At 52.4% G+C, this 14,310-nt stretch overlaps 9 protein-coding genes across 9 annotated transcripts; 5 read left to right on the top strand and 4 right to left on the bottom strand.

Annotated features, from left to right (window-relative positions):
* Positions 1–595: 595 nt before the first annotated feature.
* Positions 596–1,084, top strand: VC83_02271 (uncharacterized protein; the record flags this gene model as incomplete). Its single annotated transcript, XM_024465938.1, has 2 exons — positions 596–598; positions 641–1,084. The coding sequence occupies 2 exons, from the start codon at positions 596–598 to the stop codon at positions 1,082–1,084; spliced, it is 447 nt and encodes a 148-aa protein (XP_024326881.1).
* Positions 1,085–1,093: 9 nt separating this feature from the next.
* On the top strand, positions 1,094–1,837 carry VC83_02270 (uncharacterized protein; the record flags this gene model as incomplete). Its single annotated transcript, XM_024465937.1, has 1 exon — positions 1,094–1,837. The coding sequence occupies one exon, from the start codon at positions 1,094–1,096 to the stop codon at positions 1,835–1,837; it is 744 nt and encodes a 247-aa protein (XP_024326880.1).
* Positions 1,838–2,028: 191 nt separating this feature from the next.
* On the bottom strand, positions 2,029–3,548 carry VC83_02269 (uncharacterized protein). Its single transcript, XM_024465936.1, has one exon. The coding sequence runs from the start codon at positions 3,258–3,260 to the stop codon at positions 2,151–2,153; it is 1,110 nt and encodes a 369-aa protein (XP_024326647.1). The 5' UTR covers positions 3,261–3,548; the 3' UTR covers positions 2,029–2,150.
* Positions 3,549–4,079: 531 nt separating this feature from the next.
* On the top strand, positions 4,080–6,018 carry VC83_02268 (uncharacterized protein). Its single transcript, XM_024465935.1, has 5 exons — positions 4,080–4,101; positions 4,158–4,763; positions 4,808–5,237; positions 5,282–5,532; positions 5,579–6,018. The coding sequence occupies exons 2-5, from the start codon at positions 4,274–4,276 to the stop codon at positions 5,914–5,916; spliced, it is 1,509 nt and encodes a 502-aa protein (XP_024326648.1). The 5' UTR covers positions 4,080–4,101; positions 4,158–4,273; the 3' UTR covers positions 5,917–6,018.
* Positions 6,009–6,899, bottom strand: VC83_02267 (uncharacterized protein). Its single transcript, XM_024465934.1, has 3 exons — positions 6,704–6,899; positions 6,607–6,651; positions 6,009–6,558 (listed from the first exon to the last, which is right to left on the bottom strand). Exons 1-3 carry the CDS (start codon positions 6,793–6,795, stop codon positions 6,378–6,380), a joined length of 318 nt encoding a protein of 105 aa, XP_024326649.1. The 5' UTR covers positions 6,796–6,899; the 3' UTR covers positions 6,009–6,377.
* Positions 6,900–7,862: 963 nt separating this feature from the next.
* Positions 7,863–9,847, bottom strand: VC83_02266 (uncharacterized protein; the record flags this gene model as incomplete). Its single annotated transcript, XM_024465933.1, has 2 exons — positions 7,863–7,930; positions 7,975–9,847. The coding sequence occupies 2 exons, from the start codon at positions 9,845–9,847 to the stop codon at positions 7,863–7,865; spliced, it is 1,941 nt and encodes a 646-aa protein (XP_024326650.1).
* A 353-nt stretch (positions 9,848–10,200) lies between these two features.
* Positions 10,201–11,292, top strand: VC83_02265 (uncharacterized protein; the record flags this gene model as incomplete). Its single annotated transcript, XM_024465932.1, has 1 exon — positions 10,201–11,292. The coding sequence occupies one exon, from the start codon at positions 10,201–10,203 to the stop codon at positions 11,290–11,292; it is 1,092 nt and encodes a 363-aa protein (XP_024326651.1).
* Positions 11,293–11,394: 102 nt separating this feature from the next.
* VC83_02264 (uncharacterized protein) lies at positions 11,395–12,463 on the bottom strand. The gene is made up of 2 exons (XM_024465931.1): positions 12,215–12,463; positions 11,395–12,161 (listed from the first exon to the last, which is right to left on the bottom strand). The coding sequence occupies exons 1-2, from the start codon at positions 12,360–12,362 to the stop codon at positions 11,416–11,418; spliced, it is 894 nt and encodes a 297-aa protein (XP_024326652.1). The 5' UTR covers positions 12,363–12,463; the 3' UTR covers positions 11,395–11,415.
* Positions 12,464–13,113: 650 nt separating this feature from the next.
* Positions 13,114–13,943, top strand: NCS1 (Neuronal calcium sensor 1; the record flags this gene model as incomplete). Its single annotated transcript, XM_024465930.1, has 4 exons — positions 13,114–13,124; positions 13,275–13,360; positions 13,412–13,707; positions 13,764–13,943. 4 exons carry the CDS (start codon positions 13,114–13,116, stop codon positions 13,941–13,943), a joined length of 573 nt encoding a protein of 190 aa, XP_024326653.1.
* Between the last annotated feature and the right edge of the window lie 367 nt (positions 13,944–14,310).

Here is a 14,310-nt window from a genome sequence, read left to right as displayed (position 1 = left end):
ACGACCCTTTGGCTCTTTTTCCGAAGACAGTGTGTTGTCTTAGTAAAATCATCCCTTCCTTGGGTGGCTAGATTCTCACATCTGGTGCACCCACCATTACATCTGGCTTGATGTTGCTCTTGTTGATACCTGAGTAGTGGTCTGAGGGGCTGTTTGAGGGACTACTCCACTTCCCCCTTGAGTTGCAGTCCGTACGAACTCTGGAATAGGCCTAATAGGCGGTAGGAGTGTAGGAGGGTCTTCTGAAGAAGGGTCGACATACTCCCATACTCCTGTTCTCATTGAGGCTGTTTTGATCATCTCTAGCCACTCATCCCAGTCTCTCAGGTTGGTGAGGACCACCCCCACCTTTTGTAGGGCCTTCATATTGTGTGGTTAGGCTCCTAGGAAGGGTTAGTAGGTCCGTACGAATCGCGTGTTGGAGTTGCTCCGGGCTCATAACTGTGATTTACCGATAATCCGTACGTAGATCATGTGAGATCATGTGGCTATTATAACATTCAACGACCTTCTCCACGCCGACCGCCTGCACACCTCCCTCTGCCGCCTCCTCTAGATCGGTGACTGGAGAAAGGTCGGCGGACGCCTGAGCCGAATGGTAAGCCCCCTAACCCCACACTGCACCCCTCTAACATCCCAGGCCACCTCCCTCGAAATCCACGTCCCGCCCACCTTCACCCCCGCACGCCCCGCCCTCACCTACTCCCACACGGCCATCCCCTCTAACATCGACGACCACCCCCTTGCCAAGACCCTCCCAAAGGCCGCCTCCATCCAGCGCGGCTCCAACGAATTCCGCGACTTCGAATGCCGCAGAGACGCCCCTGCCACCCTCGAGGACTACCTAACCAACGACACGCCCATCCTCTCTCTCGACATCACCTCCTTCAATGACGCCACCATAATCGGCCTGATATGGCCGCACGTTCTCATGGACGTCATGGGCCAGCAGGCTCTCCTGCGCGGCTGGTCGCTCGTCCTGGCCGGAAAGGAATCCGAAGTGCCAGCCCTCCTTGGCGCACGTGAGGATGCCCTCTTATTCCCCGACGAAAACCAAGAAGTCTACCGTCCCAAACGCCTCTAAGGATTCGGCATGTTCAAATTCGGGCTGCGATTTGTCGCCGACCTTCTCTGGAACCGTGTCGTCGAGATACGCACCATCTTCCTGCCAAAGGCGGCCGTCGCCAAGTTGCTGCAGCAGGCCCAGGAAGACCTCTCCAGCGAGTTCGTCAGTGAAGGCGACGTTTTAACGGCGTGGGCGACGCGCGCTGTGGCCTCTTCCATGCCACCCCGTCCCATAACCGCCCTACACCCGCTCAACCTTCGATTCCGTCTCCCATCCCTCATCCAAGCTCCCGGCGTCTTCGTGCAGAACATGGCCGTCTCAGCCTTCTCGCTCTTCACGCCTGAACTCCTTCGAGGACCCCTCGGACCCATTGCGCTCGAGAATCGGCGCCAACTGATGGAGCAGGCGACGGAGCCTCAATTGCTCGCCTTGTTACGCGAGATGAGTCAGAGCTACACGCCGGGCGGCGATACAACCATTCTCTGCGGCGAGTCCCATGCCCTCCTAATGCCGTTTACGAATTGGACCAGAGCAAACGTCTATCAGGCGGCCGACTTCAGCGCTGCAGTCGTACGCACCGGCGAGGGAGACTCGAGGAACAATCCGTCCGGCACCATGGTATATCAACATGCCAACTCGATGCGAGGGAGCCCGACGATGCGAAATGTTGTTATGATACACGGCAAGGACCACGGCGACAACTACTGGCTGACCGCGCTTCTGCTCCCGGGCGCTTGGGCGAAGATTGAGGAGGAGATTAAGAAGTTGTAGGCGGGATCCGTCACCTCGTTCGTCTCTGATTGCATTTCTCTGCGATCCCGAGGGCGTGGGTAGTTAGCATTGAGGAGTGTTTTGGAACCTACGATCGAAGGGAAATGTTTTGGCTTCGAAGAGCGTTAGAGTGCGTCGAAGCGCAAAATCGACTCGGCAGGTCAATTCCAAATATGTGCATAATCGGGGAATTGTCTCTGTTATTTTTAGACTAGAGTATCTGTCATAATAATGTATACTTCTATTTTCTGTATTTCACGCCGCTACATTCGAGCGTTCAACACCCTTCAGCCGGATCCAATCGCCCCACCCCCTACTCCACGCTCAACCACGGCAACTCCTCCTTCGAATACCTATACGCCCTAAACAGCGCATTCGACTCCCCGGGAAAAATCCCTCTCGTGATATCATCCTTGTACTCTGCAAAATGCGGCACAATATATTCCCAAACCAACACCCCCTTCACCGTCACCTCGAAGATCCTGCCAAACGCGCTCTCACAAATCAGCGTATTCCCGTTCGCCAGTCTCTGCGCGCTCCCCATAAACGGAGTGAAAAAGGTATTCCACTGCGAGGGATCCATATACTGCCACACAATCTCCTTGGTCTTGCGATCCACCTCAATCACCCTGCTGTATGTGTTCGACTCGCCCGTGCGGTATGCGCCGTTGTCGAAGATCAAGATGTTTCCGTTTTCGAGCTCCATCGGACAATGCTGCTGTGCAATGACGTCCGACTTTAAACTCCAGATGATATTCCCAGTCGCCCGCTCAATGATCAGTACGGCGGAAATCGACCGCATCGAACACAAAATATTCCCATCCTTCAACGGAAGAACACTGTTAATCAGAGGATAGTGCTCCCTTCCGTAATGCGGCTGTAGAGGAAACTCTTCCCTAGGCAACCTCTCGCTAACCTTCCACTCAAAGGTCACATTTCCTTTAGGGTCAATCTCCTTAATGATATCCGCATACGTCACGCCGTTAATCTCCGATCCCAGGATCCCGCCAACAACCTTGGCCGAGTCCTCTTTCGAGAGCGCCTCTAAACTCGTATACAAAACCCCCCCGTCTCCGTAATGGAACTGGTCGTGATGCCCAAGAGGATCCTTGACCTGCCTGACAACATTCCCCGCCGGATCCAACTCGCTCATAACACCCCCGCCATATTTATGGATGAAGGGGAAGATGTCAGGCGTGTCCGGGTTGATGGTGTTGATGGCGAGGTTCCCGTTGGGAAGAATCCGCGCGTGTCGTCCGGTTCGGCCGGGCAATTGCCAGTGATGAACTTCCTTTCCGTCGATATCAACGAGGTATGCAATGTCCCCGGCGAGAGGCGCAAAAAGAGTGTATCCTCCAAAACTCTGGTCCTTGTCAACGCCCCTCAGGCCAACGCCGCCTCTTTTGATGGTGTTTTGCTCCATCTTGTCCGAATTGTTCAGTCAATTGCAAACGGGAAACACCCCTTCTTATCTTCTCCATCTAAACCTAACCCCGCTATCATTTTTTGCGCCGTTACCGGCGATCAGGAACCCCCATGATGCCTCCCTCACAATTGATCTGTGATTTCGGCGACCGGCGACCGGCGACGGCCGGGTAGTCCCCACTGTTCAAATAATAGACTGTGCTTTCGGGTGTGAAGAGGTTTTATTGATGCTAACCACTAATCGTTGGTTTCCAAACCACCGCCTGGAGGCGCCAAACCACCGCCTACTGGCGGTGGTTTGGAAACCAACGATTAAACCTAATATAATACAGGGCTATTACTAATATAATACAGGGCCTTTGATATCCTCGCACCGATGTAGGGGGAGCGGTCTCGGTGATGCCGGTGATGCCGGTGCCAAGCACCGAGTTCTCATTCCAACACCCACCACGTGCGATCGCGTGCCCCTTAACTTCATTCCCCGTATAAGCCAATTAGCTTCCCTCTACATGTTGCCATTTCCAATGGAAATCAACTTAAATGGCATTTTCACGCCTTCGTGAGTTTTTCCTAACTTTTGCCATACAAATCGTTCAAGTGCGTCGTGTTTGAATGTTTTCTTTTACGCTGATGTACGGCTCTCTGCTCCTTTTTAGACGCGATGGATTGAATAAGGCCCCAGGCACTCATACCCCCATTAAGAGTGCATACGTCAGCTCAGAATCCCCCCCCATTGGGCTGATAACACATGCGATAACGAGTACCAGGGATCCTCAAGCCACCAAGCGTGGTTAGGACACTGACTTATTGGTCGGAACTGGCGTATCATGCTACAGAACGTAGGTGAACTCATCATGCTATCACCCTGCTCGCTGCTTATCTCCGCAATGGCCAGTGCTGATAGCGACGGGGTTGGGACGATGCGTGCCATGGGAGATGAGATGCCTCTTAGATACAAATATAGGGCCCTAACGAGAGAATGTCGATCAGATCAGAACTTCGTAGTCTAAAATGGCTTCCTCTGCATTGCCCGTGGCCGAAATAACGACCTCTTCCCCCCTCGAAAAGACTGAAGATGCCACTCTCCTTCAGCTCCTCGACATCCCCGGCTATGACAAAGACCTAGGCTGGTCCATCCACGAGGAGCGTGTGGCAGTCCGCAAGGTCGACCTCTGCATCCTCACCTTCATCGTCCTGATCTTCACATTCATGCAATTCGATCGAACCAACATCTCCGCCGCTCTCACAGACACCCTTCGCACTGACATCAATGTCAACACGTCTCAGATAAACACCGCCCAAACTCTCTTCATCTTGGGCTTCGTTCTCACCGAAATCCCCTTCAACATCGTCACGAAGAAGATAGGGGCTGAGACATGGCTACCCATCACCATGTTCCTCTGGGGCGTATGCACGTGGTGCCAGGTCTTCATGAAGAGTGCCAGTGGCCTATTTGCGTTAAGGTTTTTCATCGGTGCTATGGAGGGCGGATACATTCCTGGTACATACCCACGTCCACTCTCACATTCGTCCCTAACTTTATAGGAATGGCACTGTACATCTCCCGCTACTATACCAACCCTGAACTTGGCCTCCGCTTCGCCCTGTTCTGGGCCAGCAATGCAGTCGCCGGTTCCCTGTCCGGTCCTCTCTCCCTCGGCCTCCTCTCCCTCAGCGGCACCCACGGGCTAAAGGGCTGGCAATGGCTGTTCCTCATTGAGGGTGCCGTGACCTGCTTCCTTGCTGTCGTAGCATACCTCTACCTCCCTCACTCGCCTCCAAAACCAAAGTCATTCTTCGGCAAGAGCTGGAACATCTTCACTGAGCGCGAAGCGTCCATCTTGACCACCCGAGTTCTGAGAGACGACGCGACTAAGGGGTACACCCAAGGAAAGTCGGTCCAGGTCCAGGACTGGAAAGATACGTTCATGGATTGGAGAATATATGGCCACGTTGTGTCTGCGTTCTTGTCAATGTAAGCATTCCATCCCCTAGACGCCTTCAAAAGCTGACCTTCAGGCTTATGATCTACCCCATCAACACCTACGCGCCGTCTCTCATCAAGTCACTTGGATTCGGCGGATACAACGCCAACGGCCTCAACTCAGTCGGCCCCGTCGTCTCTCTCATAATCTCCATCTCGATTGCATGGAATAGCGACCGTACAAAAGAGCGTGGTTTCCATATTGCCGTTGGATTCTGCGTAGGTATTGCGGGCCTGCTGTGGACTGCCCTAGCGCCAGTTTCCTCTTCGAAATGGGTTGTTTATGGTGTGTCCTAGTCTTCCAAAACCGCAGAGAGAAACTAACGAGATAGGTGGAATCGTCCTCACCCAAGCCGGCATGGGCTCGACGCAAGCACTCAACGCAGCGTGGCTTTCGAGCATGGTCGACGACAGAAAACGACCCATTGCATTGGCAATGTATGTCATGGGCATCCAGCTCGCTGGCTTCCCCGGAAATCAACTTTTCCGACAGCAAGATGCTCCAAGATATAGCAGAGGCTTGATCATTGCTGCAGCGTGTGCAGCCGCCGGAGCAGTGATTGTGCTGGTATGGAAGGGGATCTATGCATTTGTGGAGAGACGACAAAACAGAAGCCCTGTAAATGTCGCAGAAATCGTCGCAGAGAGCGTGTGGGGCGAGAAGCGGTGAAGACTGCTTGTAAAACATGATATCTCTAGAATGCGTCTTTAGCGACAAGAACCAAACGTGGGATTAGAGAGAACAATGCAAATCCCTTACCACGACATGTCCTTTTTCTCCTCGGAATCGGCAAATGTTTTATATCCATTAAGCTTCACGGTGCCAACAAAACGTTCAAATAGAATGCAATAATATAGTAAAATATAGACAACTTCGACGGTTGAGTGGTGACTACCATTCAGCACCCCCCTAACAGCTGCTAGAGATAGAGCCCTTGCAGTACGTTCCATCAAACCCTGACCCAATCTTCGGGGGCTCAGCTCACTAGCGTATATCTATCGCAACCCTTGCCACTATCTTGACAAGAGTTTGTGATTGTGCAAGTGTCGCCATAGTTGGTGTTGATGCCGCAGATGACCCCACCATTAATGGCTATGATATTGATAAATATAAAATTGCGAGGGCCGTCATTACCGCTGCAGTTGCCGCAGCTTCGAGCAACCGCAGCTTCGAGCAACCTTGCCATAGTCGTTGGCGTAGAAGTTCTTCACGGAGACCGTTCCACGACCGTTGAATTGGATGATTTTGTCAGACGCCTTGAATGCACCTCCTCCGTTGATACAGGACGTGCCGCTCATTTGCTTGAATGTGCTTTTCATGGTTAGCAGAGTCGTCAGGCCATAAGGTGGCATCACTTACATGGCATCCTCACAGATATCCGACCACCAGACGTTGTTGATTGTGCTAAAATTGTCAGTGTCCAATATCTCAGAGGCAGCTCGAATCTGCAACATACCACTTTCCCTTGCAGTGGACACCCTCAGCTTGGTTTGGACCAATTACAACATTGGAGAGCGTGGCACTATCCTCAAGAATGAAACATGGCATCCGCCTCGCCAGTCTCGGTCTGCCCAGCACAAACCTTGGCTACATGGCGTTAGAGCTGTGCATACATGCCAAGGATGACACTTACGGCTTCGGTCATACATCTTCATGTCGCCATCAAAACTGGCGGTGACGGTAATGGCCTTGCTCGTGGCAACTATCACAGGTCAGCTACAACGTTCATTTCGAAGGGAGTCGGAACACACCAGCGCCCGAAGACTTGGGCAAGGTCGTGGTAAGGCCAGTCGGTGTGGCGCCGCCGCTGCCGCCGCCAGCTGTAGTCGCCGGCACGAGTGGTTACTGGTGCACCTCCTGCTCCAGTCCTAAACTTTATCAGCGATTCCCTGTAAAACGATACATTCAGCCTCACCAGTAGCAAGAGCACTCTTTGCTGATCTGACTAGGCTTGCTGTCGCAGTTGGTGGCCCATGCAGGCAGAGCAGTAGTGGCAGTGACGACACTCTTTGTGAACGTGCCGCAGTATGGCGAAGCAACGGCCTGGTTTGACTTGATATAGCCGGCACAGGCGTTGGTGTCTGGGTTGGAGCATCCCAGGACAACGGGAATCAGGCCCAGGATGGCGTAGCGGAGGTTCGTGATGGCTAGATCCTTCTGTGAAGAGAATTGATAGCCAGTGCAATTAAAGTACAAGTCAAATCTCCATAGACCTCAGTCGATTTCCATCAACATTCTCATGTCCGAGCGGAGATGAGACCCTTGCCAAGTTCAGTTGCCCAAATTATATTGACCCTTGCCCAGTTTCCCAAATCATATTGCCACTTGGTAGCTGTAAAAACATCTCCACTCATGTTTCACTAGATGGTCTAGGCGCAGGGAAAGAAATTCAGAGTTAATGCTCATAAAACAATCATAAAATAAAATCGCTTCAGGTTCGCTTCTACCATCTGATCTTACAAAATACACATCATCATGACGCCCCGCTGTGGGCTGTGGCCGACTCAAAACCATGTCGGCACAGAAATACAGTCGAAAGCCCCAGCTATTCGCAATCTCATACCAAAACTGCCAACCCCATCATACATGCCTAGGCATGGCCAAAGTGAACGCGCCTAATCAATCTTGATCGATCCGTAGATCTTCTGCACGAACGCCCAGCTTGCAAAGAAACCAATGGTGCCTGTCTGAGTTAGAGTAGTTCTCAAAATGGAACGGAAGACATACCGGTGAGAATAAAAAACAAAAAGCTGATCAAAGCGCTGTATCCCAAGTAAAGAACCCCTCCGGTCAACCCTCCCAGCTGCAACTTCGTCACCCAGTACGCAACCGCGTGCAAGAATACGTAAAATGCGCTCGTGCCAGCAGCAAGGAACGCGCGCCAGTGCCAGTGGTAGTTTTCTGAGCACAACAGGAAATACACCAAAAGGATCGTCACCGCTGCGCACGTGACAATCATGAGCCCGTAGCAGAGAAAAAGGAATCCAAACATGTAGTAGACCTTGCTGAACCAGATGGACGACATGATGAAGAAGAGTTCGACAAAGATGGCGGCAAAAGGCAGCAGACCAACAAGAAGCATGCTGGGAATAGGGCGGAGCCATGTGGTTCCTGGAGGGATCTGGCGGGGAATCTGGTTCGTGCGCACAGGGGGAGCAACGGCCTGTTGTCTGAATCCAACCCAGGATCCGGCGAAAGACAACGGCACAGAAATCACAAACCAAATCGCAACAACAACGACCATGGTTGTGAATGGGACAGCACCGCTCGACCCCTTAACCCAGAGGAAAAAGTTGAGGAGGAAGAAGGTGCTGAAGACGAGTCCAGGAACGAGGAGGGGCGTCAGCCCAATATTGAGTTTCCATGACTCTCCACCAAAAGATTTGTAGACGCGAGCAGAGGCGTAGCCGCCAATGAATCCGAACAGGGTGTAGAGAATGATCATGACGGAGCCGAGCGAGCCGCGGTTGGAAGGAGACAAGAACCCCAACAGCGCAAAGGCAATCGTGGCCCCGGTCATCACAAATAGTTGAGCTCCATTCCCGAGGAAGACCGACAACATCAGCGAGTACTTTGGAGCCCGGAAGACATCGCCGTGCACCAACTTCCATCCCGAGTCTTCCTGCACACCGTCTTCAAGACCCGCCGAGGTGCCCGAAAAGTCCTCGAGATCGATAGAGTCAAGGCGGTTGTAGCGTGCAATATCCTTCTTCAGGGCACGATACAAGATGGACACAACCGTCAGGGATAGGAAGACGAGGATGATGGCGGAGTTGATGAGGGAGAACCAGTGGATCTTCGGATCGAAAACATGCAGATACTTGTCCCATCGAGTGCCCCATGCCGTCGGCGACGGACGCCAGTACACACCGTATGTCCACGTCACAGTCGTCTCGCGGTCCGTTGCCAATTGCATTGGCGTCGACGCATCACCGCAGTCGGGGGTCCCGTCATGCACACCCGAATTGGCTCTCGACGACGGCTGGACGAGCACACCGACAACCCTAAACTGGCCCGTCGAAGACTCATGATAGTCGATGAGAATGTCGTAATGGTTGTTTAGTGCCGGTGGGCTCATTTCTGAGTTCCCAAGCTTAAAGCCCTGGCTATAGAATTGGGTCTTGGTTTTATCGACCTCCAACAGTTGCCCTGCCGGCAATCCATCCACCAGCCAGTTAAGATCAAAATCTCTAAATATCTTATCATTCGTAAAAGCTGCCGACCCTACGTCGAACTTCACAGAATTGCAGGCTGCCTTGCACGTTTCATTCACTCCCATCTTCAGCTCAAAGGGAGACGTCTTGATTCTGTCGCCAAATATGATGCTGCCCAAACTTTCCGGTCGCTCTTCGGGTTCTGGGTCTGGCCGGCAGAATTGGAACATTGGGTGGTAATAGTCATACGGCACAATAGACCGTAGGGCGCCATCCTTCTGTGAAGCTGAAGCTGTTAAAGCATTGACATATAGTGGGACACTGTCGCCTTCGGCGTATGATGTTGGTGCGACTCCAGGGAGATAAAATGCTGAGGAGAGCTGAGGCGCAGCAGCAAGAAGGGTCGCCAGCAGCGCATGTGAGGGTGAAAGGTCTCGCAACAGCATGATTATGGGTGTGCGAATCTGTAATTTGCTGTTGTCAGTAAGGGTTGCGCCCAGTGTCTGCTCGCGTCACAGGATTGATGGTTTATAATGAAAACACTCACAAGCTTCAATCCTGAATTTATTATTCTCCCATCTACTCACTTTATAAACTGTTGTTGTCGTGAACGACGATGAGAGCTTGTGTCGAAGCAACCTGTCTCCTTGCCAAAACAACTGGGTACCTATCTCAGGAACATTCATCCGTACTTCAGACAGGGGTCGGCGGAACTATTACCCGCCCGCGACAATCCTTATCGCAACAAAATGCTTTCAATGTTTTTTTACAGTACCAGGTTTCACGTCTCATCGCAATCATGGCGCTCGACAACTCTCTGCCTTCATTGTTGGCAACCCTTACGCAGGCGCTCTTATCCTCCGAACAGTCTGCGCCAGAATTGGGCTCTATTGCCCCACCGAAAGATGGCATCTCGCTCCTCGATGTCAAGAATGAACTTTTGCTGTCCTACCTCCAAAACCTCGTCTTCTTGATCCTCATCAAACTGCGCGACTACAACAGTGATGAGTCTGACGACAAAGAAACGCAGGGTATTGACGATGATGCTGTTAAAAAGCTGGTCGAGACCAGGGTCTATCTGGAAAAGGGTGTCAGGCCGCTGGAGGCGCGGTTGAAGTACCAGATCGACAAGGTTCTTCGCGCCGCCGACGATGCAGCAAGGGCCACTCTCCCAGCGTCAAGAGGACCGTCGAAGGCTATCACGAGAGACTCCGATGTATCAGACGATTCAGATGATGAGGAAGACGCTGGAGGTGTCGAGGCGCAGGCAGCTCAGATCGACGACCTACAATACCGACCAAACCCTGCCGGGCTCGTACGACCTGCAGACTCTGGCCTCAAATCCCACAGCGCAAAGGATATGGATGGCATATATAAGCCTCCTCGAATCAACCCCACAGTCATGCCTACCACCGGACCACGGGAGAAGGCAGACAAGAGGCCCCAGAAGTCCGCAACGCTGGACGAGTTTATCAGCACAGAGTTGTCCGAGACGCCATTCGCAGAGCCCAGTATTGGAAGTCAGATCATCGCCGGTGGACGACGCTCGCGATCTGACAAGGAGCGCAAGGAAGCCGAGGAGCGCAAGGAGTACGAAGAGAAGAATTATACCCGTCTGCCCAAAGAGAGCAAGAAAGAGCGTGCCAAGAAGGGAGGGGTTAAGGATGCTGGCTACGGTGGCGAGGAGTGGAGAGGTTTGGGTGAGGGCATTGACCGCATTGAGCGGCTCACAAACAGGACATCTAGCTCCACAAGGACCGCCTTGGAGAAGAGCAGAAAGCGTGCCGTGGAGGATGGACCCCGAGCCGGTGGTGGCGTAGAGGTTGGAGAGAAGTTCCAGAAGAGGCTCAAGACCTTGGATGGAGGACGAAGGGACAGGGGACGGAGATAGGCTGTTATGGGTAGAAATAAATGTTATAGAAGCATTTTCACTCCTGATTACAGCGCACGATGCATGGTCCATCCAGTCAGATAATCCTAGCTAGCGAGTTTTCATTCTATTCCCTATAAACCTCTATTCATCATCATCATCCATATCATCCAACAGATCTAATCCAGTAAAAACCTTTGGCTTCTCCTCCACCTTCTGACCAGCCGCACCCATGGCCTCCCTCCGCACGTACTCCTCTCTCATGCGCTGCTCCTGCCTTGCTCTCTCTGCTTCTCGTTGCTCCTCCTTCGCCCGCTCGGCCTCCTCTTCCAATCTTTTCCGTGACGCCTCCAACTCCGCGCTGCGTTCTGGGTCAAACGTTGCCGGGTCTTCGCCCTGGTCAATGAGAACCTGTATGCTCGCTAGCGCGCCTCGACGAATCGTCTCCTCCGTGGGCCACGGAACGAAACCGGGCGCGGAGGCATGAGGGTTCAGCCATTCCGAGATTTGGGGCGGTAAAGAGGTCTTATCGGTATCGGCTTGAATTGGCGTTACTGGCAGTTCTGCGGCATTCACGACAGCGCCATTTGATGGAGCAGTGGGCGTGACGGTCCCGTTTGTCTGAGTGCCCGTACCTTCGGGTTCGGGGGTCGGCTGTGTCTCACGGTACGTAGGTGGGAGGGTGAATTTGCTGATCCTCCGCGCGTAGGAGAGTAGATCGATGTAGGAAACCGGGGTTGTGGTGCTCGGGAATGTCGTTGCGGGCGTGGAGATCAGCTCCGAGCGCGTGGACGACAGGAGCTGGAGGGATCCCTTTATCTGCGCGTCAAGGTCGGAAGAAGTGTTCTTGAGGGATTGGATGCGTGCGTAGTTGGCTTGATGTGTGGCTACTACAGACTTGTTAGATTCGGTGGCTGCACCAGCGAAATGGGGCAGATCATACAGTCGGCCAAACCATGGCTCAGTTCTTGATCGGCAGCAACGAGATCGTGAGCCAAGACGGGATTGGGATTGTATGTTGAGATGGAAGCAACGAGAGTAGCCAAGGCCTTCTCTACCCGCAGAAACTGCGCGTCCAGGGTTTTATCCATCTGCAGATGGCGTGTTGGCACTTTCTGCGTGAACTGTGGTGATAGCACGACTCAAAGAGAGCTCCGACGAATGACAACACTGCAAGCTTAGCCACAGTCACATCACGTGATCATTCCCCATCCTTATCCTCCGTCCTCCGTGTTCCCGACTTGCCAACGCAAAACAGCAGGTGGCACTTCTGACAAATTGCACAGCCTTAATACGGTGACCTAGAGTGAGCAGCAGTGCAGCTCGTGGGGCAATTCCCTTGCCTCGTCGTCATTGTCTGGAGTATTCCCCTCTATATATGCTCTTATAAATCTTAATAATGTACATTTCCACCGCTGCTCGTAAAACAAACATTCACGCTTAAAAATCGACCCGTTAAAAATCCTCAAATTATCTCCGCACGACATCGCCGCCCGACATCGCCGCCCGACGTCTTACAAAGTGGTTTCAGGGTGTAGAAACTGCGACAGGCGCTTATTTCCACTCACCCCCGCCATCATTTCGAAGGGCAGTAAGCGACACGAACGACTGTAAACGCTTGCCGTGGCACTTCCTCCTTTGTAACAACGACTAACACGCCTGTTCATCCGGCTCTTTCTGACATTCAAAACCGACTGGCGACCATACACAAGCTCGCTCTAGCCAACTCTCCAATTGACGTGAACCGTCGATTGCAAGGCCTAGCCCTGTGCCTCCGAGGACCCTGAAACGGACATCATTGCGAAACAACACTCTGAGCCCGCCTGAACCCAGCTGCGAGATATGGGGAAATCGTGAGTGTCTCTCTCGGGGTGTGGCGCCAGTCAAAACGACGTGGTCTCGAATGAGCGGGCAGGATGGGGCCACAGGTGGCTGCACCGCTCAAAGACACGCGTCTCATGCCTCAGCTTCATTCCACTCGACCTACTAACACATCCCTCCAGGCAGTCGAAGCTGTCCCAAGAGCAGCTCTCGGAGTTGCAGCGTTCCACACATTTCGACAAGAAGGAGCTCCAGCAATGGTATAAGGGTTAGCAGAACCCCCTTGCCTGGCACACTACATGGTTATAACTGTCTATAGGCTTCCTCAAGGATTGCCCCTCGGGCATGCTCACAAAGGAGGAGTTCCAAAAGATCTACCGCCAATTCTTTCCATTCGGAGATCCATCCTCCTTTGCAGACTATGTTTTCAATGTCTTCGACAGCGATAGATCTGGCTCCATTGATTTCAAGGAGTTCATTTGTGCTCTGAGCGTCACCAGCAGAGGCAAGATGGAAGACAAGCTCGACTGGGCCTTCCAGCTGTACGATATTGACGGAGATGGAAAGATCAGTTACGACGAGATGCTGGCGATTGTAGAGGCGATATATAAGATGGTAGGCACCTTTCCGTCAACGTTTACAGGCTATGAACATCCAATAACCATCCCCAGGTTGGCTCCATGGTGAAGCTTCCAGATGACGAGGACACGCCAGAAAAGAGAGTCAAGAAGATCTTCCGCACGATGGACAAGGATGAGAATGGAAGCCTGGATATTGAAGAATTCAAGGAGGGCAGCAAGCGTGATGAGACCATCGTTTCTGCTCTATCTCTTTACGATGGACTTGTTTAGAAGGATATGAGTGCGCGGGATACAAGTGTATTATGCCATTATGACCACTGCAAGCCCCAATGCGTTTTTATGTCCTCGACCAGGTGCAGTTCCCTGCTGTCACGCGAATGCCAGGGAGACTTGAATATCCAATATTTTTGTAGCGGCCTATCGTTTGTCCTCCATTTCGCTACGATTGAAGTGAATTCATGGTGACCTGTTTCGCTTCCTCTCGAGTGAGCCTTAGTCTGCAATCACCCCCAAAAGGCCTGTGGTAGGGCGATTTCTTCACTGTACAAACCAAACACAACTCTTTTCTTTATTATCTGACTGCTTCTGCTCAAGGCTTCCACCCCCAAATTATGATCTAGAGCAACCAAACAAAGAT

Source organism: Pseudogymnoascus destructans (assembly GCF_001641265.1).
Source record: "Pseudogymnoascus destructans isolate 20631-21 unplaced genomic scaffold scaffold_4, whole genome shotgun sequence".
NCBI lineage: Eukaryota > Fungi > Ascomycota > Leotiomycetes > Thelebolales > Thelebolaceae > Pseudogymnoascus > Pseudogymnoascus destructans.
Note: the sequence above shows the minus strand (reverse complement) of the source record. Positions and strands in the feature narration are given on the sequence as shown.

What these genes read in the sequence shown, in the direction of transcription:
- VC83_02269 (XM_024465936.1), bottom strand. Translation starts at nt 3,260, where the DNA reads ATGGAGCAAAACACCATCAAAAGAGGCGGCGTTGGCCTGAGGGGCGTT.
- VC83_02268 (XM_024465935.1), top strand. Translation starts at nt 4,274, where the DNA reads ATGGCTTCCTCTGCATTGCCCGTGGCCGAAATAACGACCTCTTCCCCC. An exon ending in GGAGGGCGGATACATTCCTG is followed by an intron (nt 4,764 to 4,807) that starts GTACATACCCAC and finishes CTAACTTTATAG; the next exon opens with GAATGGCACTGTACATCTCC. An exon ending in TTCGAAATGGGTTGTTTATG is followed by an intron (nt 5,533 to 5,578) that starts GTGTGTCCTAGT and finishes CTAACGAGATAG; the next exon opens with GTGGAATCGTCCTCACCCAA.
- VC83_02267 (XM_024465934.1), bottom strand. Translation starts at nt 6,795, where the DNA reads ATGCCATGTTTCATTCTTGAGGATAGTGCCACGCTCTCCAATGTTGTA. An exon ending in GTCCACTGCAAGGGAAAGTG is followed by an intron (nt 6,652 to 6,703) that starts GTATGTTGCAGA and finishes TGACAATTTTAG; the next exon opens with CACAATCAACAACGTCTGGT. An exon ending in GATATCTGTGAGGATGCCAT is followed by an intron (nt 6,559 to 6,606) that starts GTAAGTGATGCC and finishes AACCATGAAAAG; the next exon opens with CACATTCAAGCAAATGAGCG.
- VC83_02264 (XM_024465931.1), bottom strand. Translation starts at nt 12,362, where the DNA reads ATGGATAAAACCCTGGACGCGCAGTTTCTGCGGGTAGAGAAGGCCTTG. An exon ending in GAGCCATGGTTTGGCCGACT is followed by an intron (nt 12,162 to 12,214) that starts GTATGATCTGCC and finishes ACAAGTCTGTAG; the next exon opens with TAGCCACACATCAAGCCAAC.